Raw genomic sequence first — 25,281 nt, 5'->3', positions numbered from 1 at the left:
AACAGGCTGTGACTTTATGCCTACTACACATTGGAGGTTCTGCCATGCCAAGTCTCACTTTCACTTTTTTTTTTTTAAAAAAAGTACTCTCCAGATCCAAACTGCTGAATCAATGACATTTTGATCTGCAATGAGGCTTCAGCACTATGCTGGACTTGGAAACAGACATAATATAGGGTGAAGAAAATATCACATCCTGCAGTATAGTCAACTTCTTCAGTATTCACATTTAAGAAAAGTTGAAATTCTGAGTTAGGTACGGATCAGATACTAATAAAACACCTAATTTCTTTCCCTCCTTCCCATCTTTCATGAACAAGCTGAAATACTTTCCCAAACCTCTACTAGCAACTACAGCATCGATTTGTAACCACCTTAAACCAATTTTCTCACTGCCTGATTACAGGACTCAAACATACCACCATGCAGTCAACGCTTTCCTCTGGCATCCAGGTGTCTTAGCCTAATTGAAACTACTTCTGTCTCATATCATGCAGTATCAACAAACCTCTAACTGAAACAGCAATATCAGAACACTCAGACACATTAAAGTTATCTTCAAAAGATAATCTATAATCCACACCAGCAAATGATAGGAAAATGCTGGCTTACATCCTTTCCAAACAAACACTGAGAAATTAGGCAGTGAACATGACCACTCACCTCCACTGACATCCAAGATTTTGGCCAAGCGTAAGTTTACACTAATTGCAGCAGTATACCACTGAACAGTATGTACTATATGTTAGTTAATTTTATACTAACGTACACAGAGCACTTATGATCCCTTTTTAAGGGGAAGAGATACCCCTTTTAAGATAAATACCTTGTTAATATCCTCACTTTTGTCCATAATAAAAAGTATCAGTGCAGATAATACAAACAAAGTTTACAAATGCCCAGCAGCCAGGCAGAGAGCACAAAAACTGCTCCCCAGCAATAATCAGTGCTGTAACTCCAACTCAAAGCCAGTCCTTGCCCTTCACTCCCTCCAGCGTGGAAAAGGATTTAGGAAGGGCTTTAGGATAGCCTTCTGTGCTCAGAAACCAGGCACAGGGCAAGAAAACACTGGGCAGCAGAAAAGCAAGGAAAGGAAGTTTATTCAACTTATTTATACTCCACAGATAGTGTTCTGTGACTCCCCTTTCCATCTCTTTGCTAATAATACAATCCAATTTGTTCAACCAGAGTACACTACTAGAATGTGAACCTTCTCAACAGCACAGACATTATTTGTTAACAGAAGATTTAACAGCACGAATGTTTATGGTAGTGACGCTTGATGGAGATAACTAATTAAGACTTGTTTAAAGAGTGCAAATGGTACAGCCTTGGTACGCCTAAATTAAGACGTCTGAAGTGTATTTCAGCTAACATCATTGTTAATTCCATGTAAATCTTTGTGCAGAACACTTCCTAAAGTTCTGCATATGGGAGGGAATAAAATAACTTAATGGGAACACAATACCCAAGTCTCAGCAGTAACTGAACAGCTTATCACAGCCATTTTTATTTGCTACATGTAAAAATAAGACGACAAAACACAATTTTTCTTCAGTGCATTTTTATATGGCCTGCTGTATTGAAATAAAATATGGCTGTCTTCCATAGGCAACTAAAATCATAAAAAACTGCATTTTTCTAGCAGAGCAATGGCCTCAGAGAATATACCAACTGTGCGGTAACATTTTCCAGAAATTCATAACATACTAAGTTGAATGCACAGTGCTCTGCCAAAGAAAGAAAACACTAGCCTGATCACTCTACTACCCGATTAAATACTCATTATGCCCCCAGAAGTATATGTGTTACACTGTGAGCAAAATAACTTACAAAGCCTCACTTCCTCTCATGCCCTATCCCTTATCTGGAACAGAGAAGTCTGTGCTGTTCTCTAACAGTTGGTTTTCAGGACAACCCTCCCATTGGAAAAAAGTTTTCATCTTTTTCTCCAAGTTACCATTTGCACAAGCTTTAGCAGAAATCAGTCCAAGACCTTAACATGAACAGTCATACATATATGGAGTGGGACGCATTACTAATAAGGGATGAAAAGGATACTACATGCATATAGTTTTCTTCAGAAAAACAACATAAAAGTAGGTCTTTCTTTCTAAAATGAAAAGGAACACCTCCAGAAGGAAAAGGCAGGAGCAATAAACCACTGAAAGCCAAGGACTTGCAATGTTTAAGTAATGAAACAGCCAACGAACTCCAAGATACTACTGATCATTAAAATGAAAGATTAGCTTCTAATTTTATCTTACACATTACATAATACAGGTTTGCTATCTTCTGTGTAAATTTCTATTTTTAATCAGTTATGTCCAATTTTATTTCAGAAACTGAAGTTTAATTTTTGGCCAAACACTACAAACCACTCTAGAAAGAAAACCAGTTATCTGCCCATCAAAAACAAAAGCAAAGGCAATAATAAAATGGCTCAAATTAAATTCAGACTGAACTCTCACATATCGATATTCAGGGATTTACTACTCCAGCAGCTAACCAGCAGGCTGCTTTCCTAGAGCTGCACTTTGGTCTGAATGGACCTAACAGCTCAGGTGCTGTGTATCACTGTATCACTGGCAGAAGAGATATAAACCTCTTTTTGTCCAATCATCCCCTTCTAATCTGTTTCCTTCTTTGCTATAGCTACAGCAAAATAATTACAGATTGTTGGGGCTGTTTTCTTCCTCCCCTCAAACCCCAGCCCATCCCCAGTTAACAGTGAGAAATAATTTTTCACCCTGTACACAACATTGAAAACCATCAGGTTCAATGAACAAAGTTCACTGAATCCAGTGAGCTGCTGAAACACTTCACGTCCCAAGGCATTCCTTGTAAAAGGGCTAGGGGATGAAACACGCGTTTCCACTGCACTCCAAAAAATATATATATAGGTGCCCGAAAAGTGGAAGATTTGTAGCATTACTACGACTACAAACAAGTTGGCAGCCAAGCCATCTCACTATAGCTTTTTTTTTTTTCCTTTTCTATTTTTATCTCTTGAAATACACAGCAGTTCACACGCAGAACAGTTTTATTCAGGTGCTTTACCAAAAAAAACAGTGATTTCCTCTCTACCTTGGCACAGAGAAAAAGAGGATAAACAAGTGCAGGTTGCCTTCCACGGGTCCTTTCACAACAATTAAGAGGCTATCCAGGAATTCATAGTTCAGAGCAAAGAAACAGAAGTAAGATGCATGAATAAGAAGGGAAAGTGAGTAGCTGGCAAAGACAAATGTGTATCATTTCCATTTTCCAAAGGTGATTTGTTTAATCTCCTTGACATCACTACACTCCGAGTACTGCAAACAACATTTCCAAGTCTCCTCACAAATAGGTTACGTATTTCAAAGATTTTTCTCTTTAACCGAGTTAATATATATGTTAACTCAAGGTAAGTAGTTGGTTAGACAACAGAAACTTCGACCAAGCTACACAAAACGACTTTCTACCAACTCAAAAATTCAAACTGCTTTGCATAAAGGTTTACCTTCCTAAAAAAAAAAAAATATATATATATATATATATATAAATATACCATATTTCCACAGGTGGTGCTTCCTTGGCTAAGACTGTGATCCCCCTAGATCACAAGTGAATTCACCACTGTAATGTAGGTAAGTCTACGTAAATACAGGCACATAAATGTAAAACACTTCTAACATAGTATGTGAAGCTACCACAGAAGTCTCTCTCCCCTCACAAATCCCTACCAGCTTTTTTTTTTTTTTAAACAGAAAACATGTATTGGCAGCTTTCTTGATATCTCAACTATCAAAATAAAAACAGGCAAAAAAGATTAAAGATTTTTAAATCACCTGTAAAAATTTACATTGGTATTATTTCATTTCTGAAAATCAGTAAGGAGTATTATTTGAATTAATTCCCTTGTTTCTCCTAAAATAAGGCAACAGCCAATCAGATCCTAAACTTTCCTGGTAAGGACACCTTAGAGAGACCCAAGAGTTTCTAAAGCAGACCCATTTAGACAAGTTGAAAAGTACACGTTGAATTTAAAGGAAATTAAGAACTGTAAGTGGACACTGAATTCCTCATATTTCCATTTGCTATTTCCTCCCCTTGGATTAGGTCAGCTAATAGAAAACATTGCTAGCAACATCCTCAACACTGCTTAGCATGCCTAAAATGCCTGTCCTGGCATACCTAAGCTGCCTGACTCCTATAGGAGTTGGACTCGATGATCCTTGTGGGTCCCCTTCCAACTCGGGATATTCTACGATTCTATGATCTTACTTGAGATCAATCTGCTTGAAAAAACAGCTTAAGCAATTTTACCCACGTAAAGTGTGAAAAGGTACTGTGAACTTCAGCAACTCAGAGTCATATTCCTGACCCTCTAAGAAAAAAAAGAAAAAAAGCGCCAACCTCCCTGCTATTAGGTCTTTTTAATCTTGCACCACTTGTTAACATTATCACATTTGCGTTAGAGTGGAACATTACCCTAAGAAGTAATTAGATGTAGTTGAGCATAAAGGAAAACCATGCTTTAATTCTGGACTATAGCTCAGAAAACATCTCTCTGATACAGCATAGGAGAGTATAGAAGAGAGGTTTCTGTCCTCAAGCAAGTGCTTTTTCACTATTTTTGTTTTCAATTATGACACGCAAAACAAGAGTGTTAAAATGACAGCCAGAACTCTTACGACAAACTAAAAATGATGTTATCTCAACTCCAACGTGGATCTGCACAGCATAAGGGCAATAGGCTGAATTTCCCCCTTCTGAGGCCTTGCCATGAAACCCAAGTGAACAGCCCTCCCACGAAAATGCTGTAATACAGCACAAAGAGATGCAAGTTCTGTGACAGAAGTCTAACAGCACCTCTACCATGAGCTTCCCATGTCAGGCAACGGTATTTTCACGGTCCTGATCAACTCAAAGCAAAGAGAAGACAGCCTGCCACCTCCTCATGCTTTTACTAAAGCGGGGGGGGGGGGAAGCTGACATAACCAAGGAAGAGTTGGACTCCACATCAAATGCAACAATCTTGTTGAAAACATTAATTTGTTAGAGGTTTCAAGGGTGTGGACACATGACCCATGAATACCAAGAAGACTGAGCAGCAAACAAACACCACTCTTTTCATACTGGTAAGAGAGATCAAAACAGCAAAGAGAGGAAAAAAACATTTAAAGGAAGCTGGTGCACAAAAATTGTGTACTTAAACCCTCAACACACAAAGGCAAAAATTCTGTTTGATCAATAGTGTTTTAGAACTAACAACCTTGCCTCTATACTGAGTGCAGTTATCGTGTTTAAGCTATAAAGCATCTTCGCTCAGAAAAAAGACCACGTACTGAACTACTGGTGACATTTTAATGTTTAACTTCTTTAAAAAAAATACACACTTCCATGTCACAATTTGCCTAAAGGGCACTTTCTTTAAAGTTTAAGCAATAGTCATTAGTGAAAAGTTTAAAAAAAAAAAGATTTTTTTTTTAAAAAAGAAAGAAGCATTTGTTCACCTTCATTTCTTCTGTTTAACATGTTGCTAACATTCTCCTCAAAGAAGGAAGCAAAGAAAGCTAACTTTTATAAAAATCAGCAAGGATATAGCTTCTTTTATTTTACCCTATCATAAAAATGCATTATCCATCCCTACAGTCACGCACAGATTCTGGCCACATGTCTCTTGCAAGACTTACATTCTTCTTTGTGTCAAGCTTTAGATTTTAATTACAGAGATGACCAGACCATTTAAATGGTCAAAGTACTCTCTTGAAACAAAAAATGCATGAAGAAAGTTGCCTCCAAAGAAATGCAAGTACACAGAAATAGTAACTACATAGAAATGGATCTCCTTGTGCCATTCAAGTAAAATCTAGTTGAATATATACTACATTAGGTCTTTTTCATATGCATGCAGTACAGTTACAGAAAAATACTCAATTATAGCAAGGATCCACCTACAGAGATTGGATTCCCAGCCAGTGTCAGGCTGGATGTTTAGCGTAGCTTAACGAAGGTGCTGTGCAATACAATTCTCTAACATGTAAAGCACACTAGATGACAATTCTTCCCTCCTCCAATTGAATACTTCTTAAATATATATATATAAAAATCAACTGATCTTTCCTGGAATTTCCTTACTGGATGAAGTCCCAGGAAATCCTTAGTCTCCACAAAAGCTAAAGGTATGTTTACAAACTGAAGATACATTTTACGATTCCCTGGTTGCTGAAGTGTCTCATTTATTTCCCTAGCTAAGTAAACACTCTCAAAGGACTAGAGAGAGATTGCAATCATTAGTACAGACAGTGTTTTGCCAGAAAGAAAGGTGAACTTGACATCACTTGAACTGGAAAACGATCATATTATTTCTCATATTATATCAGGTAAATATGGTATTCTTTCAGAAGAAGTGAGAAGATTGTGTTAACCTGTCAGCTGCAGGTGCCTGGATAAGCAAAGTACTTAACCAGGAGGTGTGTGAATGCCTGCTGATGTCAAGGGTGACAGCTGACATGAAATCACCATCAGCCAGAAGAATGTAATTACGTGAAATTACCTCATTTGTTCCTACTGTGTTTAAGTGCATTACCTAATTTGTATAGAACCTACGCATAAACGTGCGTTACATGGCAAAGAGCAAAGTCAGGACCCTGAACTTCAGAAGAACGAACTTGCAGCTCTTTGAAGAATTAGTGGATGGGATCCCCTAGGAAACTGTTCTTAGGGACAGAATCAGAGCTGGCAAATCTTTAAGGACACTTTTCTTACAGCACAAGAACTCTTCATCCCCCTGTGTAAGAAATCAAGCAGGCAAGGCAAGAAAACAGTACAGCTAAGCAAGGACCTACACGTCAAACTGAGGTGCGAGAAGGAAATGCAAAGGCGGTGGAAGCAGGGATATGTGGCCTGGGAAGAGCACAGGGATGCCATCCAGATGTGTAGGGACGGGACCAGAAAAGCCAAAGCACAGGTGGAACTGAACTTGGCAAGGGCTGCAAAGAGTAACAAGAAAGGGTTCTAGAGGTACACTGCTCAGAAAAGGAAGGCAAAGGAGAGTGCACCCCCTCCGATAAATGAAAAGGGAGAAATGCTAACAACAGACACTGGGAAGGCTGAGGCACTCATCAACTTCAGAAGAGATGGATTTGAACGGTAGAATATTCAGTGCATAAAGAATTGGCTGCTTGGCGACAGCTAGAGCTGCAGTCAAAGGCTCTGTGTCCAGGTGAAGGCTGGTGATGAGTGGTGTCCCTCAGGGATCTGTCTTGGGACTGGTGCTGTTTAGTATCCTCATCAATGCCATAGAGGGATGGAGGGCACCCTCAGCAAGTCTGAAGATGACACCAAGCTGAGCGGTGCAGTCAATACAATAGAAGGAAGGGATGCCATCCAAAGGGGCCTGGACAAGCTTGAGAAGTGGGTCCACGTGAACCACATGAGGTTCAACAAGGCCAAGTGCAAGGTGCTGTACCAGGATAATCCCAGACAGGAGCACAGACTGGGAGAAGAGCTCATTGAGAGCAGCCCTGCAGAGAAGGACTTGGGGGTTCTGGTGGATGAAAAGCTCAACATGAGCCAGCAGCGTGCTTGCAGCCCAGAAGAGCAACTGTGTCCTGGGCTGCATCAACAGATGGTGGCCAGCAGGGGAGGGAGGTGGTTGTGCCCCTCTGCTCTGCCCTTGTGTCCAGGTGTGGGGCCCCCAGCACAAGAAGGATGTGGAGCTGTTAAGAGAGGGTCCAGAAAAGGGTCATGAGGATGATCAGAGGGCTGGAGCACCTCTCCTTTGAAGAAAGGCTGAGAGTGCTAGGGATGTTCAGCCTGGAGAAGAGAAGGCTCCAGGGAGACCTCATCACAGCCTTTCAGTACTTAAAGAGGGCTACTAGAAAAGATAGAGAGCAACTTTTTACATGGGCAGATAGTGACAGGACAAAGGGGAATGGTTTTAAACTAAAAGAGGGGAGATTTAGATTAGAGATTAGGAGGAAATTCTCCACTCAGAGGGTGGTGAGGTCCTGGCCCAGGCTGCCCAGAGAAGCTGTGGATGCCCCATCCCTGGAGGTGTTCAAGGCCAGGCTGGATGGGGCTTTGGACAGCCTGATGGTGGCATCCCTGCTCATGGCAGAGGGGCTGGCACTAGATGATCTTCAAGGTCCCTTCCAACACAAGCCATTCTATGACTCCGAGATTCTCTGATAATTATTTGCCTTGACTAAAAAACAAACAAACAAAACACAATACGTTTCTGCCCCCATATTCGTAAGTGAACAGATATTTCTGAAACACAAGAGTAGGGCATATCATAGATTTCCTTTCCTGTTTTTGCTACTGATAGGTATGAATAATTTACAACTCAGCTACTCTGACAAGCTCAGTAACAAACATACCCAGGAAAGTGCTGAAGAGGACTGTCACTTTTGGAGGACATAAAACAGCAGGGTATTTAAGAAATACAGGAAACCAAGGGAAAGCAACTAATCTGTGTAACTGGGACAGAGCTGTAAATACTGCTTCTTAATGTTTCAGAAGACTGTCATGCCCTATATTTTCTGAAATAGATCAGATTTCTACAGTAATATTCTCTTCCACAAAAATAAGTTTAAAGAAAAAAAAAAAATCTTACCAGGGATGCTGAAATTTACTTCTAGTAACAGATGTAACAGGTTTGAAAAAGAGATGGGGGAGATTTTTTTATTGGAATGTTTAACTAGGTTGAGATCTTTTTTTGTGGTAAAGCTCCAAAAATGGCAATTTAACACACTAACTTAGTTTGAAACCAGTAAAATCTAATGCTAACACACCTATTACTATGGTTATTTTTCCAAATGATGTTTTTTTCCTCTAACAAAAAGGCTGATCCTCAGATTACTGCAATAAGCGGATGTAAGATAACTAGTGGCAAAAGCAGAATCACTGAAACCTCAAATCCTAAGGTACAGTTACAGGAAAAAATGTAAAGCTCTCACTTCACTAAAAGCAGACCAAAAATGGTTTATATTTTTACCTTAAGATTGTTTTTTAAACAAAAATTTCAAAGTATTTATTATCTCACTGCATTTTGCTTAGGCCAAAATTCGTCAGCATATTCACAGCTTTCCTTTTCACAAGCTTTTCTTTGGTAGGCAGCTTCTCTGACACAACAACTGCATGGAGTAATGACAGCACCAGTTCTGAAGTACACGACTCTTCACGGGAAAACAGCATATTAAAGATGCTACTTGACCACAGTAATGACCAAACTTTTTGGTTTTAAAATAAGCAAATTGCTCATACTGGGGATTAAAACGCACATACAAACACATCACAGATAAACACACCTCCTTCCTCCAAAGTGATGCTACGTCATTCCCTGTTCAGGATCCACCACATGAGAACTTCCATTCTATTAACTCAACTCTACACACATGCAAGAAGAGACGAATCTCTATTCTTCCACTCCTAAACATGGCAGCATTTTGGGTTTTAGTCACCTGCCCATGAGGAGGCACAGACGAGCCAGTGTTGTTTACACTTCAGGTAGGTATCTCAACTCTCTGAAGTTAGGAAGATGTTAAGAAGGAACTTCACTTTATCAAATGAATTGGACTCACAAGAACACCTAGGCAGATTTTACTCCAAGAATTTCCTGAGCCACAAAATCATGTGCCTTCAGCCACTACCCCCTTAAAACCTGAGAAGGTATGAACTGATCAAACACACACAGCTACAATCTTCTAACCAAAGATCAAAATAATGTCACTTTGTATTGCTGTGTAACACACTTTTTTTCGCATGTTTTTTAAAGAAATATCACAAATAGCTTCAAAAAAAAAGAGGAAAATGTAATTTTACAGAAAATTTCTTTAAAATTACTTTTTCTTGCAATAAGAAGTTGTACTGACTTAACCACAGGCTTTTATTATTATTATTATTTAAAATGTTAGTGAAATTACTGCAAAAGAGGATGTGTGAGCAATTTCCATTCAATATTGCCTTATTTAATACTTAAATAAAACAGATTTGATCTTAATGTAAACAGAAGTAACCTAGTTTATCCTGCTTCTTGTCTCATCCTGTAGCTATCTCTGTCTCCACGCCCAGATCCGTTTCTCACATTCAGTCAAAGCTAAAGCTGAGAAAGGGAATCAGAAACATAGGTAGCAAGGAGCCAGATGTCACTATCAAGCTGTCACCCTCCTATGTCCAGTTACTTTGCCTTCTTCCTTTATGGTCACAATGAATTACAAGAAAAGTATCCAAATAGATAATTCAGCAGTCCTGGCATGGAGAGGAGAAAAACTGACAGCAGTTTCATTTGGATAACTGATCGTGTATCTTGACTTCATTGTCTTACACATAAGAAAAGTGTTGATCGTTTAAAGGAAAGATTTCACAAGTTCTTACAAGTTACGAGTTCTTTCTGCCTATACCATGCCTCTTCAAGGAATTCTGCAAGACACACTAATCGTTTCTATTGAGTGAAAACATCTATATCACAATTCAGAAGAAAATGATTCTACATCATTTTAATTCTCAGTATACTTAAACCAAAGTTAACTGTAACAAACAAGAAAACCAGACTGGAAACACCAGAAAAAAACACAACACAAACACCAGAGTCTGATAAACCTAAAAACAACTTTTAAATGAGGGAAGGGAGGATTATTTAATTCAAATTCCCTAAATTCACATTATTCTGCAAAAACACAACATACATTTGATGAGTTTAACGAATACAACACTTCTCTAACCCGAACAGAAATCTTTACCTATGGAGTGTATCAATTACTCTCTTTCATATCAATAAATTTAATTTTGAAATCATATATATGCTGGGGGGAGGGGAAGTAGAAGGGCCTTATAAATAATTCTTTAAAAAGCAACCCAGGCAAGCATGTCAACCTTTCTGTAACAAGTTCTGGCAAAGAAAACAAGAAACTTAAGAGCTTTACATTTGTTTTGGCATATGCAAATTCTGCAAACCTGAAACAGTAAAGCAATTTCAGGATACTCAGATACTGTCCAAATAGATGTAGCTGTGTAGTTACGGCCAACTCGTACTAAAATCCAATCTGGCAAATATAGCAACCAGTCAAGCAAATCAAAGCGTATACGCTGCCAGTAGATCTGTCATAGTTTCACTTGACCTCAAAACAGCACTCAGAAGAGCATACTCTCAGTGACCAAAAATCCTACAGTGCAATACAAAGTACATTCACAGGTTTGTAACTGTTGGACTTGATGATCTTAAGAGGTCTTTTCCAACCTATATGATTCTATTCTATGATAACCTTTGTGTGCCATGAGCTAAGTTCAACCACTCAGAAAAAAAAAAAGTTATCACAGGAGTGCAACTTACAAAGTTAACTAACAATTTTTAATCTGTTCCATTTTGAAGAGGCCACTAATCTAGATCATTTGAATAACAAATATTCATGCTACTGTTTTATCTGCAACGGATCTCTGAACAGCTAGTTCAACTTTCTGCACTGAAGATGCCTCTGAGAACTGTCTTTAAGTAATTGTTCTAAAACATCTAGCCCTGCAAAAATTGTCACAGTAAGCTTCCCCAATTGTTACTGACAACATCGAAAATTGTGCCAAATTTCTATTTTCTGAATACTTCAGTTAAGCTAACTGGATCTTGCTGCATCTTTGTTTGCTAAAGAACTCATTACAGTTCTTTAATTTGAATATTAAAGCATGCCGTTTCTTTTTCCCTGTAATTATTAGTTGAATTAAACCCTTAATGCTTCCATTGTAACTAAACCAAGAGTTCATCAAGTCTCTCCTACTAAGGCCCAAGTATCAGTTACAGCCTCTTTTTTTTTTTGCCTCTTCTCTGAAAATCTCCATGTGTGCATCCTTTCTGAACTGTGAAAATCAAAGCAGAGATTGTATTCCAATAGCTGTCACATTAGCTGTAAGAGGTAACCTCTCTCTGGTCCTACTCGATATTCCTCTGATTACATAGCCTTTCTGGCTAACACTGCACTCAGTATTTATGCTCTTAATTGCGTCAGGAGTTTCGCATCTGTTTTAAAAGTCATCGCTATCTGCAGTCATCTTCCTTCTCTTAATGCTTCCACTCCTTCCTGTACATTTCACACAGCAGACCACTTTTTACCTGCAGAGAAGTTAGCATTTTCACTTTCGCATAGCTTTGCTAGCTCTGTACAGTTGAACAGTTTTTATTATTTGTCATTCGGTCACAAATTATAGACAATTCGTGAGGAATCCTAAGATTTCTAACTCATAGATAAAAATGCTACTACTTCGGTACAAGACCAAACCCATACACATACGAAAAAAAGTTCATTGAATGATCACAAGTTTTGTACTTGCCCGTTTTCATCTATAAAACACACAATGTTGGCAATATTTTTAGTTAAAAAACTCGAAGTATTTAAATTCAGTTGGTAAGAATCACCAATTTCACATGTACCTGAGATAGCAGGTCAGAGAAGTTAGTTTACAGGTATCAGACTATTAATGACAAACGATTAAAGAAAAACGACCTGCGAAGACTCCTGCTGTACCTCAGATGTCATGAGTGGAGGAATTTAGCTCTGGAAACTAGTTGTTCATATTTTTGAGTACCTTGCCTTTGCTACTTGGAGCAATACTGCATTACATGCCTTTTTTGAGTGATGACAAAAGCAGGAAATTACCATTTTATCGTATCACTGTTGTAGAAACAAAATTAGGTATGTCTTAAAAGCAAAAACAGAAAAATGACAGCATCAAACTTTGACACACTGCTCCTTTTCAACTCTTCTCGTTATACCAGACACAGTCAGAAACAAATTATTCTGAAGTAGCATGGAGCCTAATCAAGAAAGGTATTGAGGTATCTTGTTTTCCATTCACTTCAAACACACTGTAATGCCGCTGCATGCATGGAGTCACAAGTCAAGACCACAAACATTTAGAAGATTTCTCATAAAGAGAAAGAGTGAATAATGAGGTCTCTTGTCAGTCATCCACTCAAAAATGCATCTCCCTTTCCAATAACTTGGAAGTCAGAATGTCCAACTGGGTGTTATTTTTGAATACTGCTCCGAGAGTCTACTCTTCATCAGTTTCTAGTCAGAACCAAGTATAATTTGTCTTAAAACATGCATCTCAACCTCACAAGCTTGAAAGCAATAAGAAGAATCAAGTGCTGTCCAAGAGAAAGAAGATGGATACATAAGCATCTCTTCTTTCAGACCTATTAACCTGTGGCAAGATGATGGGAGTCTGCCAGTATTCATCCACCAAACTCTGATTTGCAGGAGATCCTCCCTCAACAGAATTTCTCATGAGACACTCGTATTTCTCCGAGCTATGCAGGAGAACTCCAGGCTGTTTCACTGATAGCCAAGTTTTCTGAAGAGCTGAACTGAAAATCAACAGTCAAGGGTTTTATTTTTGTTTTCATTGAAGGCCTGAGAAAAGCTTTCTGCAGCAGGAAAATATTTGAAGTGAATTTCAGGTTCAAGAGATGTCTTTGGAATAATTTAAAACGCTGTTAAAATTTACAAGATCAACTATTTATTTTACAAGCTTACACCTCAGAAATTGATGCAATTTTGTCCCTTATGTATTACCATAGATTTGCCAGTTACTGCAGATGAATGAACTTTAAAGTATTGTTCCACAAAGCAACACTCGGACAAAAATTTCAATAAATAAGTTATAGCATATGGTAAAATTCTTCCCTGTGCATTGAATTGCAGACAGAAATGCAATATTCAGCAAAATTCTGGTAAGCCACAAATATTATTATTGGTTAATATTTTTAGTAGCACTGAAGGAATACAGGTTTATTCCAAAATCTAGACAACGATTCCCTGCATCATCACGCTAGTCCTTTCAAAGGGAAAAAAAGCACTACTACACTTAAAGAAAAAAAATGAAATCTGTGCAAAACAAGTAAGGAAAATAAGCCTGGTAGTAGATAAACAGCGTTCTTTTATGAATACTCTCTAACAAAGTAACATTCGGATAAAGGAACAGCTAGTGAGCTAGTGAACTTAAGCACTTTTTCTAGGGTAGTTTTATTGTGAAAAGCCAAGAAATCTTTTAAAGGTCTTGAAGAATGGAAACAGAACCATCTAATGCTGAAGTTACAGCAGAAACACCTACAGTCAAATAAAACAATGTTTTGAGACCCTTCAGAATTCAAGAGAAAACACTAACAGGAGATCAATCATGCTCAACATGTATAAATGCTTCTCTCTTCAGATGTTGAAGTCCAAATACTCATTTTTGCATTACAACCATGTACTGGCAATGCAAGGGCCTAAAAGCATCACTGTCAAGAACTGTTTTTCACTGCCAGAACACTTTTTTCCCCTTACTGAAGAACTTACATAAAGAACAATTTCTCTGTACACCAAGAATAAAGATTTTCCTAGGAAGCGCCTATGAAACTTGTCTAAGAGCCTGCCTTCATAAATAAATGTTGTAAATGTAAATAAATGTTTTAAATAAATAAATAAATAAATGTCACTGCAAGTTTGGTGCCATTAAACTACTGTTTTCCACCAGAAAGTTACTACAGCACATTGAACTAGAAGACTCCTTGTAGAGGGCTAACGATACTTCAACGAAAGCACCTCTTCTCTCAGCCAAACCAGACAGGCCTTTCCCTGCAAGTTCTGCATCATTTAATGATACTTGGCTCACTTGATAGTCTGTATGGATTAGGTAAAACAGCATGAAAAACAAATGTAAATTGTGAATAAACATTATTTCCTCTCACAGAAAACAGCACTGTCACAACCAGCAGTTACAGAACTAACTTTAAGCATGGGCTGTTGGTCAGTACAGAGCGATTCCAGCAAAAAAACCTACATAATTTACAAATTGCTGTCTTTACTATTGCCTGGCAGCAGGCAACTCATCAGAAACTACCAGTTTTCATTGTTGCTTCTCATTTCCAGAAGAGCAAGCCAAAAGTACAAGTTCAAAAGCCCAGGCAATAGTTTGCAGAAGCAGAATACACAGGCTCAGTCTAGAAGCATACCTTCAGAAAGCAGGATGGTAAGCAAACTCATCACAAGGGAATGCTTTTTATGTACCAATGATAGGAATTAAAAACTAAGAGCAATTTTTCATTAACATTCTGCACTTCAAAACTAAAGAAAGTGCATACAGAAGTTACATCACTCACTGTGATTCTATTATCACACTTTCCAATTTTTTTCTATTAGAGATTCTCACAGCAGAAGAAAAAAAAAAAAAAAACTAACCAATCCAGCAAAAACTCATTTCAGAAATGTTGCCAAACATACGGAGTAAAGTTATCATCTACAATTTCCAAATTTTTGAAACAAACTCTTAAAATTAAGTGCAACCGATTGAAGGTACTAGTATTTGTGAAACAAGAAAGCAAGCTTTTATTCAAAATCAGAAAGCCACAGAAATTGATTTTTTCCATCTTTTTTGTGTGTGTATGTGTCTGTAATCCAGAGAAAAGCTGCTAAAGAACTGAAGGGTTCTGGAAACAAATTTTTTAATTAAAAATAATAATAAAAGGAAAAAAAATCCCACCTCCATCAGAGCCATCCAAACTACTACCAGTAACTAGCAGAGATTCTTTTTATTTAGTTATTTATTTAAAAAAATACTTGGATGTTGGGGGTGGGATGCAGCTTTCAAAGTACTTTTCAGGGATGATCCACTCTCATTTGGATCCCAGACTTCTCTCATCCCAGCTATCTCACGGTTACTGTGAGAAAACTGTTTTCATAGTACTGAATAATTACTTTAACAGCAGTTAACAGTGACTCAACCCTTCACTATGATTCACTATTCTCAGACTTCCCTCTTTCCAGCAGTCCTGTAATTTCCTCTCTGCAGTGAGTGCTGCACAGGCAGCTTCCACTCTTGCACCTGCTCTAATGCCCTGTTCGCTTCTGACTGGTGGTCAATGATCGTGCTAATTTATCAATTTATTTATTATTTGTTTTTCAAATGTCAGCTTCTTGTCCTCCTCTAATGTGAGGGTTGCTCACACAGGAAAGAAAAGCCAGCTTCCTGCTTCCAGCTGTTCCGTGTTCCTTTTGCAATGAGCATTCTGAACTCCTTCAGGAACCACTGGAAACAAAACACGAAAACAATTCATGACAGAAGCTCCCAGCAGCAATTCCATAAAACTAGGGACTCATAAAATATTCTATTCAGGCCCTGCTAGCAGTAGGATTTTGAATGTTAGAACTGTATCACAGAGCAGAGGGAGTTGTTATCGAGAGTGTTCTTGCCAGTTAAAAAGCATGCAAAAGAAATATTCACTAAAGTTCAGTGATATTTTGGAATTTCAGTGTCACAAGTTACAATCAAATTTCATGAAAATAGCAAACACAGCATACAATCCAGCTTAAAAATTCATGCTGAGCATACTAATGTTCTCCACTGATTTTAAACAATGTATTATGATCATAACATGAAGTAAACATACATTTCCAAAGTCTCAAATATAAACGTAGCAAAATACTCAGTGTTTTCTTCACTATAATAAACAACTGAGTATATGTGGTTAAACTGAACTCTTTTTTTTTTGCAAAAAAGTTTTGCTGAGTATCTTTTCTATCATTAGTTGGTCTTTCTGGCACATATATTTAAGTAGGAAGAAACTTTAAAAGGAAAAAAAAACAAACAACAACAACCTGAAGGCCACATCTTGCAATTTTTACTCCTAAATACTGTGTATACACACACACACACCCTTCCCCCTCCCAGCATTCCCAAAGCTACCCTCCATATCTGACCTCTTTGCCTTCTTTCCTGTACTTTTACACCGATATTATCACCTCATTTATAGCTTTGAAAAGACCTACAAGGATCATCCACCATCCTTGGGCACGGGAATGCCAAAATCTTTGTACTTCCCTTTTCTCTTTAATGGAAACACTCTTCCCCTTCTACAAGGCCCTTCATACTTCTATTCCCCGTAAACAATGCTAGCTGTAATTCCCTATTTGTTACTGTTAAGGAACTTCACACTTGAGTTGGTCTCACAGGACTCCTAATCTCTTCACACTCCGCACTTGCCTATAGCAGCTGACCTAGAAATAAGCGATACAGAGAAGGGGGTAGCTGTTCATTATGTTTCAAACCCCTGCACACAGGGACAATATCCCCATGCACAGGGACCTGAAGGCAAGCCCAAAGTTAATCCAGCACTTTTATATGCTAGACTTACAAGTACCCTTTGGAAACCAGGGATGTGGCAAAAACTTGCAAGTTTTAAGATTAGTACAAGGTACACTTCGAAGTCCCTCTCCAGAGAAACTCCTGTCTCCGTACGCAGTCTCTTTCCACAGAAACCACGCGGTAAGCGACTCTGAGAAATGCTTTGTTTGCACTGTATCAGTATGGAGGGCCTACCCCAACCCAAGTTTTAAAGCCTTAATTGTAAGCAGTGAAATTTCTCACCATGGATACAGTTCCACAAACACGAAAGATTCTGCTACAAACACCACAAAAATAAGGGATGATGACAAATACCTTTATACAGGTACCAAAGTTGTTCGCACTGGGAGGTTCTACCATTTTTGAGGTATTCATTTGAAATCAATTTAATTATAGCTGTTACGTTTTACATGCATCCACTCAAATCTTTAAATTACACTTAGCCAGTTCTGTATTTACCACAAAAAAGTGAACCAGTCATGACTAAATGAGTCCGAAGTACCAATCAGCATGCTGTACTGGTCTATCTTTTTTATCACTTCAGAGCAAAACTTAGTAAGAGTTATACAGGAATGACTTCTCAAAGACTAAGTTGACAAGGAGCAGGTTAGGTTAATTCAGCTTTACGTTCAGCACTAATACTCCACATTTTTGTTTTGTTTTGTAAGGGATGAGAGAAAAAGAGATTGTTTGGGGCTTTCATGCGGTTTGGGGAAATAAATACTGGAGATTTTTCAACATGATTTGTTTTGATAAGCTCAGCTAGATGACAGGAAGGCAGTAATACCTTTGTAGTAGTTACAAATCAAGCAGCACTCATTTTAAAATAATGCAGGGCAGCTACAAAAAAAACACAAGCTAACCTATTTTACTCTCATGAAGTTGAAAAGTCACACTAGGACTTTAAAGAAAATTTTTAGCTTTTTAAAAAATTTGTTACCTGCTCATTTAAACAAAGTGAGATTTTTCCTTTTTTCCCCCTTGTATGTCTGCACCTGCAAAACTATGTGAATATATGTGAATATTATAACAACAAGCAGTACCTCAGTGCAATTCAGCAGACAGAGGACATGGTAAATTATTAGATTGTGTGTTCTGGGTATTAGCAACGTGCAAACGTCCACATTTACCTACATTGTAACACTGACCTTCAATTCATACTGACAGAAAGATTCAGTAAATCATAGTGGGACATTAAAAAAAAGATCCAACAAGTTCACACTTGCATGTAGTTACTCTGGAAGACAAAGTTTACATCCTCCTGCTCATACCTGCTCAACTTTGGTTTGCTATATACAATGCACAGTGCTTAACACAACTTTGGTTGTTTTGATTATGTTCTGTAACACTTAAACTGGCACCAAACCACCCTTATTAACAACAAACACACACAAAAATCACTTATCCGTTCCATTACTAATGCTTATGTTTCAAAATTACTAACTTCCCTCAAACCGTTTAAGACTACTTCCTTCTCCTCGTCTACTAACATACGATGCAGACAGGACCACTTTCAGATCAGAATAAAGGATTATTTTTTTTTTTTTTTACTGTGTTTGCAGCCTGGGTATGGAGAAGGGGCAGTAAGTTTATACGTGTTCCTTACACTTACAGAACTACAAATAATTCATTTTCCTCCATCATTAGTGTAAACACCCACACGTCAGGTCACTTACTAACTATTCAGTCCAGCCAGACTCAGTGAGAACTTCAGAATGTCTTTCCTATCCTTAAAAACAGTTTCAGTACTCAAATGAGCAAATATGCTCCCCATATAGAAACTCATCCTCCAGATGTTTTCATATATGCATAACTCCACTAAACGTAGCTCCACTGAAACAAAAAAAATACTGATTGTAGCAAAACTCAGCAGAATTACAGGAGTGTGTAGGACGAATATCTTTGGACAGGTGAACAGGAAAGAGAAGACTGATTTGTGTCTTGGGAAGTAGCACAGAACAGCAGCCTACCAGTTTTACACATGCATTTGATTGTGAGATTCCTATGCTTTCAAGTATGATCAAATATAATGAAAACCAGTGTACTAACAGAAGATGTATGCTTTTGTAATCCTTCTACAAAACCGTATCACATTATCAGTGGTCTACAAAGCCTCTGTATTAATCCAAAAAAGGAAAAAAATTAGGAACTATAAGAACACTTGAGTACCATAAATATCCTTGTGGTAGTGAACTAATATATTCTAAATGGGACTTCCAGACATTTTATTTTACTTTAGCTATTACAACAAGTAACAATCCTGCAGCAATAAATATATCTGTACATCACAGATTGTTAACTTCATATAGAACTTTAAATCAATGCTTCTTTGTTCCAAGTTCTCTACTGGAATACTTTATAACTTGATATGAAAAACAAATTAATACTTACAAAACTGAAAACAGGCTTCCAAATTCAGTCAGTAACCACGATTTTCTAAACTATACCTGTTGCCATCTTTTATTAAAGAGGAAAACCCTATTCTTTCCTGTTTCTAGGAGGTGGGGATAGAAAACAGTATCAGTTAAAAAATATCTGGGCATGTTATTACCATCTATTACGTCCTGCAAAAACACAGCAGGTTAGCTGATTCTAAGCTTCTGCCAAGAGAGATTCTAAGTGCCATCTTTGATTATTACTTTAAGATTGTTAAGAATTCTACACAGCATCTAAGTATGAAGCTTTTCTTCCTTTTTATGTAGTTATGTGTTTCAGAGGCTAAACGCCATAGTAGAGCATCGCAATACACAAATTTAAAAACAGCAATATCACAGTCTCTAAGACAGCAAATACTAGTAAAAAATCTAGAATACCATTTCACGTGTTGCAGTATGTCTAAAATAAGTCAGACACACTAATTTAAAAAAGGAAAGTTTATATAAGCTTTATGATTTAAACAGAAACTACTATACCTGTAAAAATAAGAAAATTAATCGGTATTATATTGCCAAAATGACTACTTCCAATGAAACGTGCGTTTTGGTTTCTCTGTAGTTTTCCAAGCATCAAGGCATACCATTTAGCGCAACGCTCCCTTCACCTTCACCCTTCACTGCTCGATTTTGACACTTATGAGGAATAGTAATTGCTTAAATAAAGGTTAATTAAAGATAACTCACCACCATCCCTCTCTCTAACTCTGTGAGTATGCACACTTTTTGCTTTACTGTGCCCTGTGTTGTCACCGTATTTGTTTTCAGGGCTATCAGAGCGCCGCAACATTTTATTTGGTGGTGAAGGATCTGTGGTGTCTCGCATCTTGTCATGACGGTGATCACCACCACTGGGGTGACTCTTGGATGAGTACTTAAGAGCCTGTAACAGAAGATCGCAAGAGAGCAGGCGTTTACGTTAGATAGAAAGTTAGAGAAATAATTTAACATCAAATCTAAATTTTAGACCTCTTTCCAAAATACTTTGAAAGGTAATTAATTTTTCATTTCCCATTTACTAATCAACATTAGCCTTTCTAATTTTAATTACCTACGTTAAAGCAACAAGTTCAGTAATTAGAACTCAAACCATTTGCTCCCACCATGATATCCAACGTAACAATTGCCGTTAGGATGAACCTAATTTATCTTTCCAGGGATGGACTGCATACTTTCAGCAGCACATAGGCCACAGTACTTCTGACGCTTCTGGGAAAAGCACAAGTTCAACTGATATTAAAAAATACACAGAAAGTTGCATCGAATCAGTGTAAACTTTGTATATGTCCTCCAGACTGTAACTGAGGGTGCTCAGTTTCACCTCTACCTTAAATTTTTGTAAGGTAGATTTCAGTACCAGCAACCTAGTAACAGATGAAATAAAAATCCAGAGTTTGGGGAGCACGTAACTTGACAATTCACTTTAGAACGTTTACCAAGAATGACATTTCTGCCTCTCTTTGACGTGCTTGATTTTGCAGCTTGAGCTTCTGAGGGGCAAGTGTTTACATTTACGTGAACTGTCACTGACAGCTGCCCTAGCCTGTCAGTTTGCGCTTCACAGTGGCACAAATACCCAGAAATGTAATAAAACAGTTCTATTATGTGCCCTAAGGAGAGCAGTATCACAACACGCAGCATTCCCCACATTCACACCCCGAGAACCAATATTTTTTTTCCGTAGCCAAGGCAGAGGAACACAGCATCTGCCTGACGGAAATTGAGGTTGTTGTCAGCAGCTCAAGGCTCTGATGTTTGGCGAATGTGCCCAGCAGCTGGCAACCGTCGAAATTAAGCCTCACCGGCCCCCCCCAGTTATCCAGGGTCTCAAATCGAGCCCTGCTCAGGTTTCAGCCCACAGCCGCAGTTTTGGGGCGAAGAAAGACCTAAAGTGGAGGGGGGGGGGGGGGGGGCGGGGGTCTGAACAAGCTTCCTTTTGTTTTTGGAAGGCCAACACTCACCTCCCCCCGGGGGGGGCTCCGCTCCTCCGCGGCCGACCCCGAGCCACTCTCCCGCCCCTCCCCGCCTCTAGGCCCGAGCCCGGCCCGGCCCGCACTAGGCCTCTCCTCCTCGGCCCGGCCCCGGCGGCCTCGCAGGAGCTCCGCAGCCCCGTCTCCTCCTCGGGCCGCCTCCTCCCGGCTCCTCACGAGCCCCGCAGGGCTCCGGGGGGCCGGCCGGGGGCTGCCGGTGGCGGCGCGGCCTGCGGCGGCGGCCGAAGCCTGGGCTGGAGTAGCTCCCCCCCCCCCCCCCTCCTTCCCCTCCCCTGCTCCTCCTCCCGGGCCTAGCGGCCGGCGCTGCAGGTACCTGGTAGGGCTGCGAGTCCCCCCTGCGGTCGTGACAGCTGGAGAGAGAGCGAGAGAAAGAGAGAGGCGTTAGGCGGCGGCCCCGGGGCGGCCGGCGGGGAAGGGGGGCCCCACAACATGGCGGAGGGGCCGGGGGCCGGAGGAGGAGGAGGAGGAGGAGGAGGAGGAAGGGATTTACCCATCACTGAGTCTCTGCTGTTTCCTCGCATACATTACCATCAATGCCCGGCCTGTGTGCGTGAGTGTGAGGGCACCAGGAGGCGACGGCCGCGGCCGGGCCACGGGCGCCGAGGGGGGAGGAGGAGGAGGGGGAGGCAGCGCTCCGCCTCGCCGCCGACCGGGGGCAGGCAGGCAGGCAGGGGGGCGGCTCGGGGCGGCTCTGCTGCGAGCAGCGCTCACGGGCCCATCTCCTCCGCTCGCGGCCGGAGGGGGAGACGCCGGCAGCTCGGCCCCGTGCGCGCTGAGACGCCCCCGGAGCGCGGAGGCCGCCGCTGTGGGTGCCGCCGCGGCCGCCTCCTCCCCCCGCTGCGCCCGCCGCCGCCGCCGCCGCCGCTCCTCCAACTACATCCGGGAAACTCGGGCGACGCCGCGCTCGGGTAACGTCGGCTCTTTTCGGCTCTTTCCGACGCGCTCCGTCCCCTCTGTCCCCTTTGCTCTCGGGCGACTCTGCCTTCGGCAAACATCGGCTGCCTTCGCCCAGCCCAACGCCCTCCGCTCCCTCCCTTCGGCAAACATCGGCTCTTTCCGTGACTTCCCCCCCCCCGCCCTCCGGCCGGGCCCTCTCCCGAACGCTACCTGTCTTCGGAAAACATCGGTTGTTTCCGGAGCGAGGGCGCTTTTTTTTTTTCCACCCTCCCGCCGCTTTCGGAAACGCTCGGCTATTTCCGTCACCCCGCCGCGCTCCCGCTCGGCGCGGCCGTTGGCGGGGCTGACGGGGCGGCGCTGAGGGGAGGGGGGGAGCCCGGCCCTGAGGGGGGGGACCGCGCCGTGAGGCGGGCGGCCGGGCCCTGAGGGGGGCGGCAGGCGGCTAGGGGCAACGATGGGGAGCCGCTAGAGGACCGGCGCCGGCTGCGAGGTAGGAAAGGGAAGGTCTCGGCTCGCCTCCCCCCCCTCCTCCCCTTCCGCCCGGGGACTTGATGTATAGGCAGGAGCCATTTTGTGCGCGGCGCGGCCCCGGCGAGGAGGCGCCCGGCGGGGAGGAGGTTGTTGTAAGATGTCCCTGGGGGGCGGCGGGGCTGCGCTGCTTCCCTCGGCTTCCCTCAGGGGGATGGGGAGGGGGGTGCTGGAGGCTCGGGAGCGGTGTTTGGGAGGGGGGGCGGTGGGTCTGTGAGGCGCTGGGGGTGTCAAATTGGATGGTTTGTGGTAAACGTGGGCTCTGGGTGTGAAGGGAGACCCTTCATTTTGCTTAAGACCGGGTGGGTGCTGCTGGTTGTGCCTGCTCAGCCCCCCTGCTCAGCCATCTCCTTCTTGTTTTGCCCCCATTACACCAAGGGACGCGGTGTGGCCCACCTCAGAACCAGCATGTAAACCTTTAACAGCGTATCTTCGCCCTGTCTCACCGTTATCATCGCATTATATACAGTAACTATTACAGAGCTTTCTATTTTCTTCTTCTTTTTTTTCTTTTTGTTAGAGTGCAGGAGGCTGTTGCTGAGAAGGGGACCTCAGGAAGCCGTGGCAGAGCTCGGGGACAGGAGTGGAGGATGACTCAGCCGGGAGCTCTTCTTCAGGGTTACAATAACGAGCTAGTAAAATACATTGAAGACTTGTGTCTGCAAAAAGAGGAGCTGAACAAACAAATCCAGCAAGCAGAAGAGGAAAAAAATAAGCTCCAGCATGAAATTCAAGCCCTGAATGAACAATTGGAGCATGTATGTGAAAACCTGGACCAGAAGATAGCTTTGCGGAATGATCTTAGTAAAATTCTTAATGAAGCTGAAACTGCTTACATGAAGATTTTGGATAGTTCTAGAACTTTGCTTAATGTCCTGAAGAAGGAGGTGGGAGACTTAAAGCATACACCAGAACTGAAAAGTAACGTAACGTGAAACTGTCAAGTGCTTGGACTCCAAAGTACTAAAATTCTGCTAGGTGAGACATGGCTAGCCACAGAACTCTACCTCAGCAGTATAAATAGAGAGGGACTTTTCCTCCAACCTTCCTATACAATTCCCATGATTTTTAAATGCATTAGAAAAAATGTAGATTAAATAGATGAAATAAAGTTGCTGTTTTGTTACTAACAAAATCTATATAGTCACTTAAATCACTACAAAGTTATTGCAAATACGTAGTTGAGGCAGATTTGAGGCTGTCAGTTTTTCACATGGTGATGTTTCAAGGCTATTCTGAAATACAGGAAAAAATGTTTTACTGTTGAGCTTCAGGTGGCTGCTACTGAATGCCTGAATATTACTTTAAATCTGGACAGATCTCTTACCCCCACCTGCCTTCCCCTCCCTCTTTTTTCTTTTATCTACTTGCCCAGGTACAGAGAAAACCATTGTAAAACTAATGGATGTAAGTAAATCAGATAATACTTCTTTTCACTTTCTGAACACTTAGGGACCAAATAGGAACCAGCTACTTAGCTTCCTCCTTTTTAAGGAGTTTGGAGTTCTCTCTCTGTTGCATGCACAAAGACAGCCAGCATTTACAATCATCTCCTACCTGGAAATAAGAAGAGATAAGGTAAGAAAACATGCGTAGTGCAGGGTGTGAAAGGTTAAACCATAAGAATACACATGGTTCATGCATTTTCTGAAGCTATACTCAAAAACCTTGTATAGAAAGGAGTCACGCTGGTGAAAGGTTTAGATACAAGTACACATTCCCTGCTTGCAAGGCACAGCACTACCAGCAGCTATATATACATCATGTATACTAACGCCAACTAATACTGTAAAGAGATTGTAAAGGAGAGTGAACAACCTGGAATTTAGAGAAAGAAATAAAAATGGAGCTTAAAAAAAAGATTGGAGGTAGATGCGCAGCTGTTAGGCATTCTTATGGATGAGGTTAAAATAGAACGTAGTTCAGAGCCTTGGGAGGAGTACTCTGAACTGGTAGAGATCTCAGTCCTGTTTCCTATTTCTAGAAGTCACTAAGTCTCTCTTTGTGTGTAAGCACATGCATTTTGTCCTGCTCATTCACGTATAGCAGCAACTTTAATCTGTTTTGTAAGTCAAATCTTCGTTCTATAACAATTCACTAAATTGAAAGAAGTGCAATTGCAATCTCCCTACTTGATAACCATGTGTCTCTCAGGTACAAGTATAAAGGGTATGCAGATGTGAATGGTTTCAGTAACAGCTCTGCACCAATAATTATAGGCAAATTTTATATCCTTCTGATTGCTATGCTACACCTTTTGCAGCAGGGATTAGCGTGAGGGAGCTAATCAACAA

The 25,281-nt window shown here is 40.8% G+C and overlaps 2 protein-coding genes across 5 annotated transcripts in view; one reads left to right on the top strand and one right to left on the bottom strand.

Moving 5' to 3' along the window:
* The window catches only part of WAC (WW domain containing adaptor with coiled-coil), a 62,124-nt gene extending 39,767 nt beyond the window's left edge, over positions 1-22,357 (bottom strand). For all 4 annotated transcript variants that reach the window (XM_083826052.1, XM_083826054.1, XM_083826053.1 and 1 more), the window contains exons 1-3: positions 22,053-22,357; positions 21,876-21,912; positions 20,259-20,454 (exon numbers count right to left, since the gene is read on the bottom strand). In XM_083826052.1, the coding sequence (XP_083682178.1) occupies positions 20,259-20,454; positions 21,876-21,912; positions 22,053-22,093 (274 nt within the window). In that variant the 5' untranslated portion in view covers positions 22,094-22,357. The remainder of the gene's footprint in view (positions 1-20,258; positions 20,455-21,875; positions 21,913-22,052) is intronic.
* LOC310895156 (microtubule nucleation factor SSNA1-like) lies at positions 22,358-24,257 on the top strand. Its single transcript, XM_083826056.1, has 2 exons — positions 22,358-22,470; positions 23,508-24,257. The coding sequence occupies exon 2, from the start codon at positions 23,578-23,580 to the stop codon at positions 23,920-23,922; it is 345 nt and encodes a 114-aa protein (XP_083682182.1). The 5' UTR covers positions 22,358-22,470; positions 23,508-23,577; the 3' UTR covers positions 23,923-24,257.
* Positions 24,258-25,281: the final 1,024 nt, after the last annotated feature.

The sequence above is a fragment of the Anser anser genome (genome assembly GCF_964211835.1).
Source record: "Anser anser genome assembly, chromosome: 2".
Classification (NCBI taxonomy): Eukaryota; Metazoa; Chordata; class Aves; order Anseriformes; family Anatidae; genus Anser; species Anser anser.
This window is presented reverse-complemented; position numbering and strand designations above follow the sequence as displayed.

What these genes read in the sequence shown, in the direction of transcription:
- LOC310895156 (XM_083826056.1), top strand. Translation starts at nt 23,578, where the DNA reads ATGACTCAGCCGGGAGCTCTTCTTCAGGGTTACAATAACGAGCTAGTA.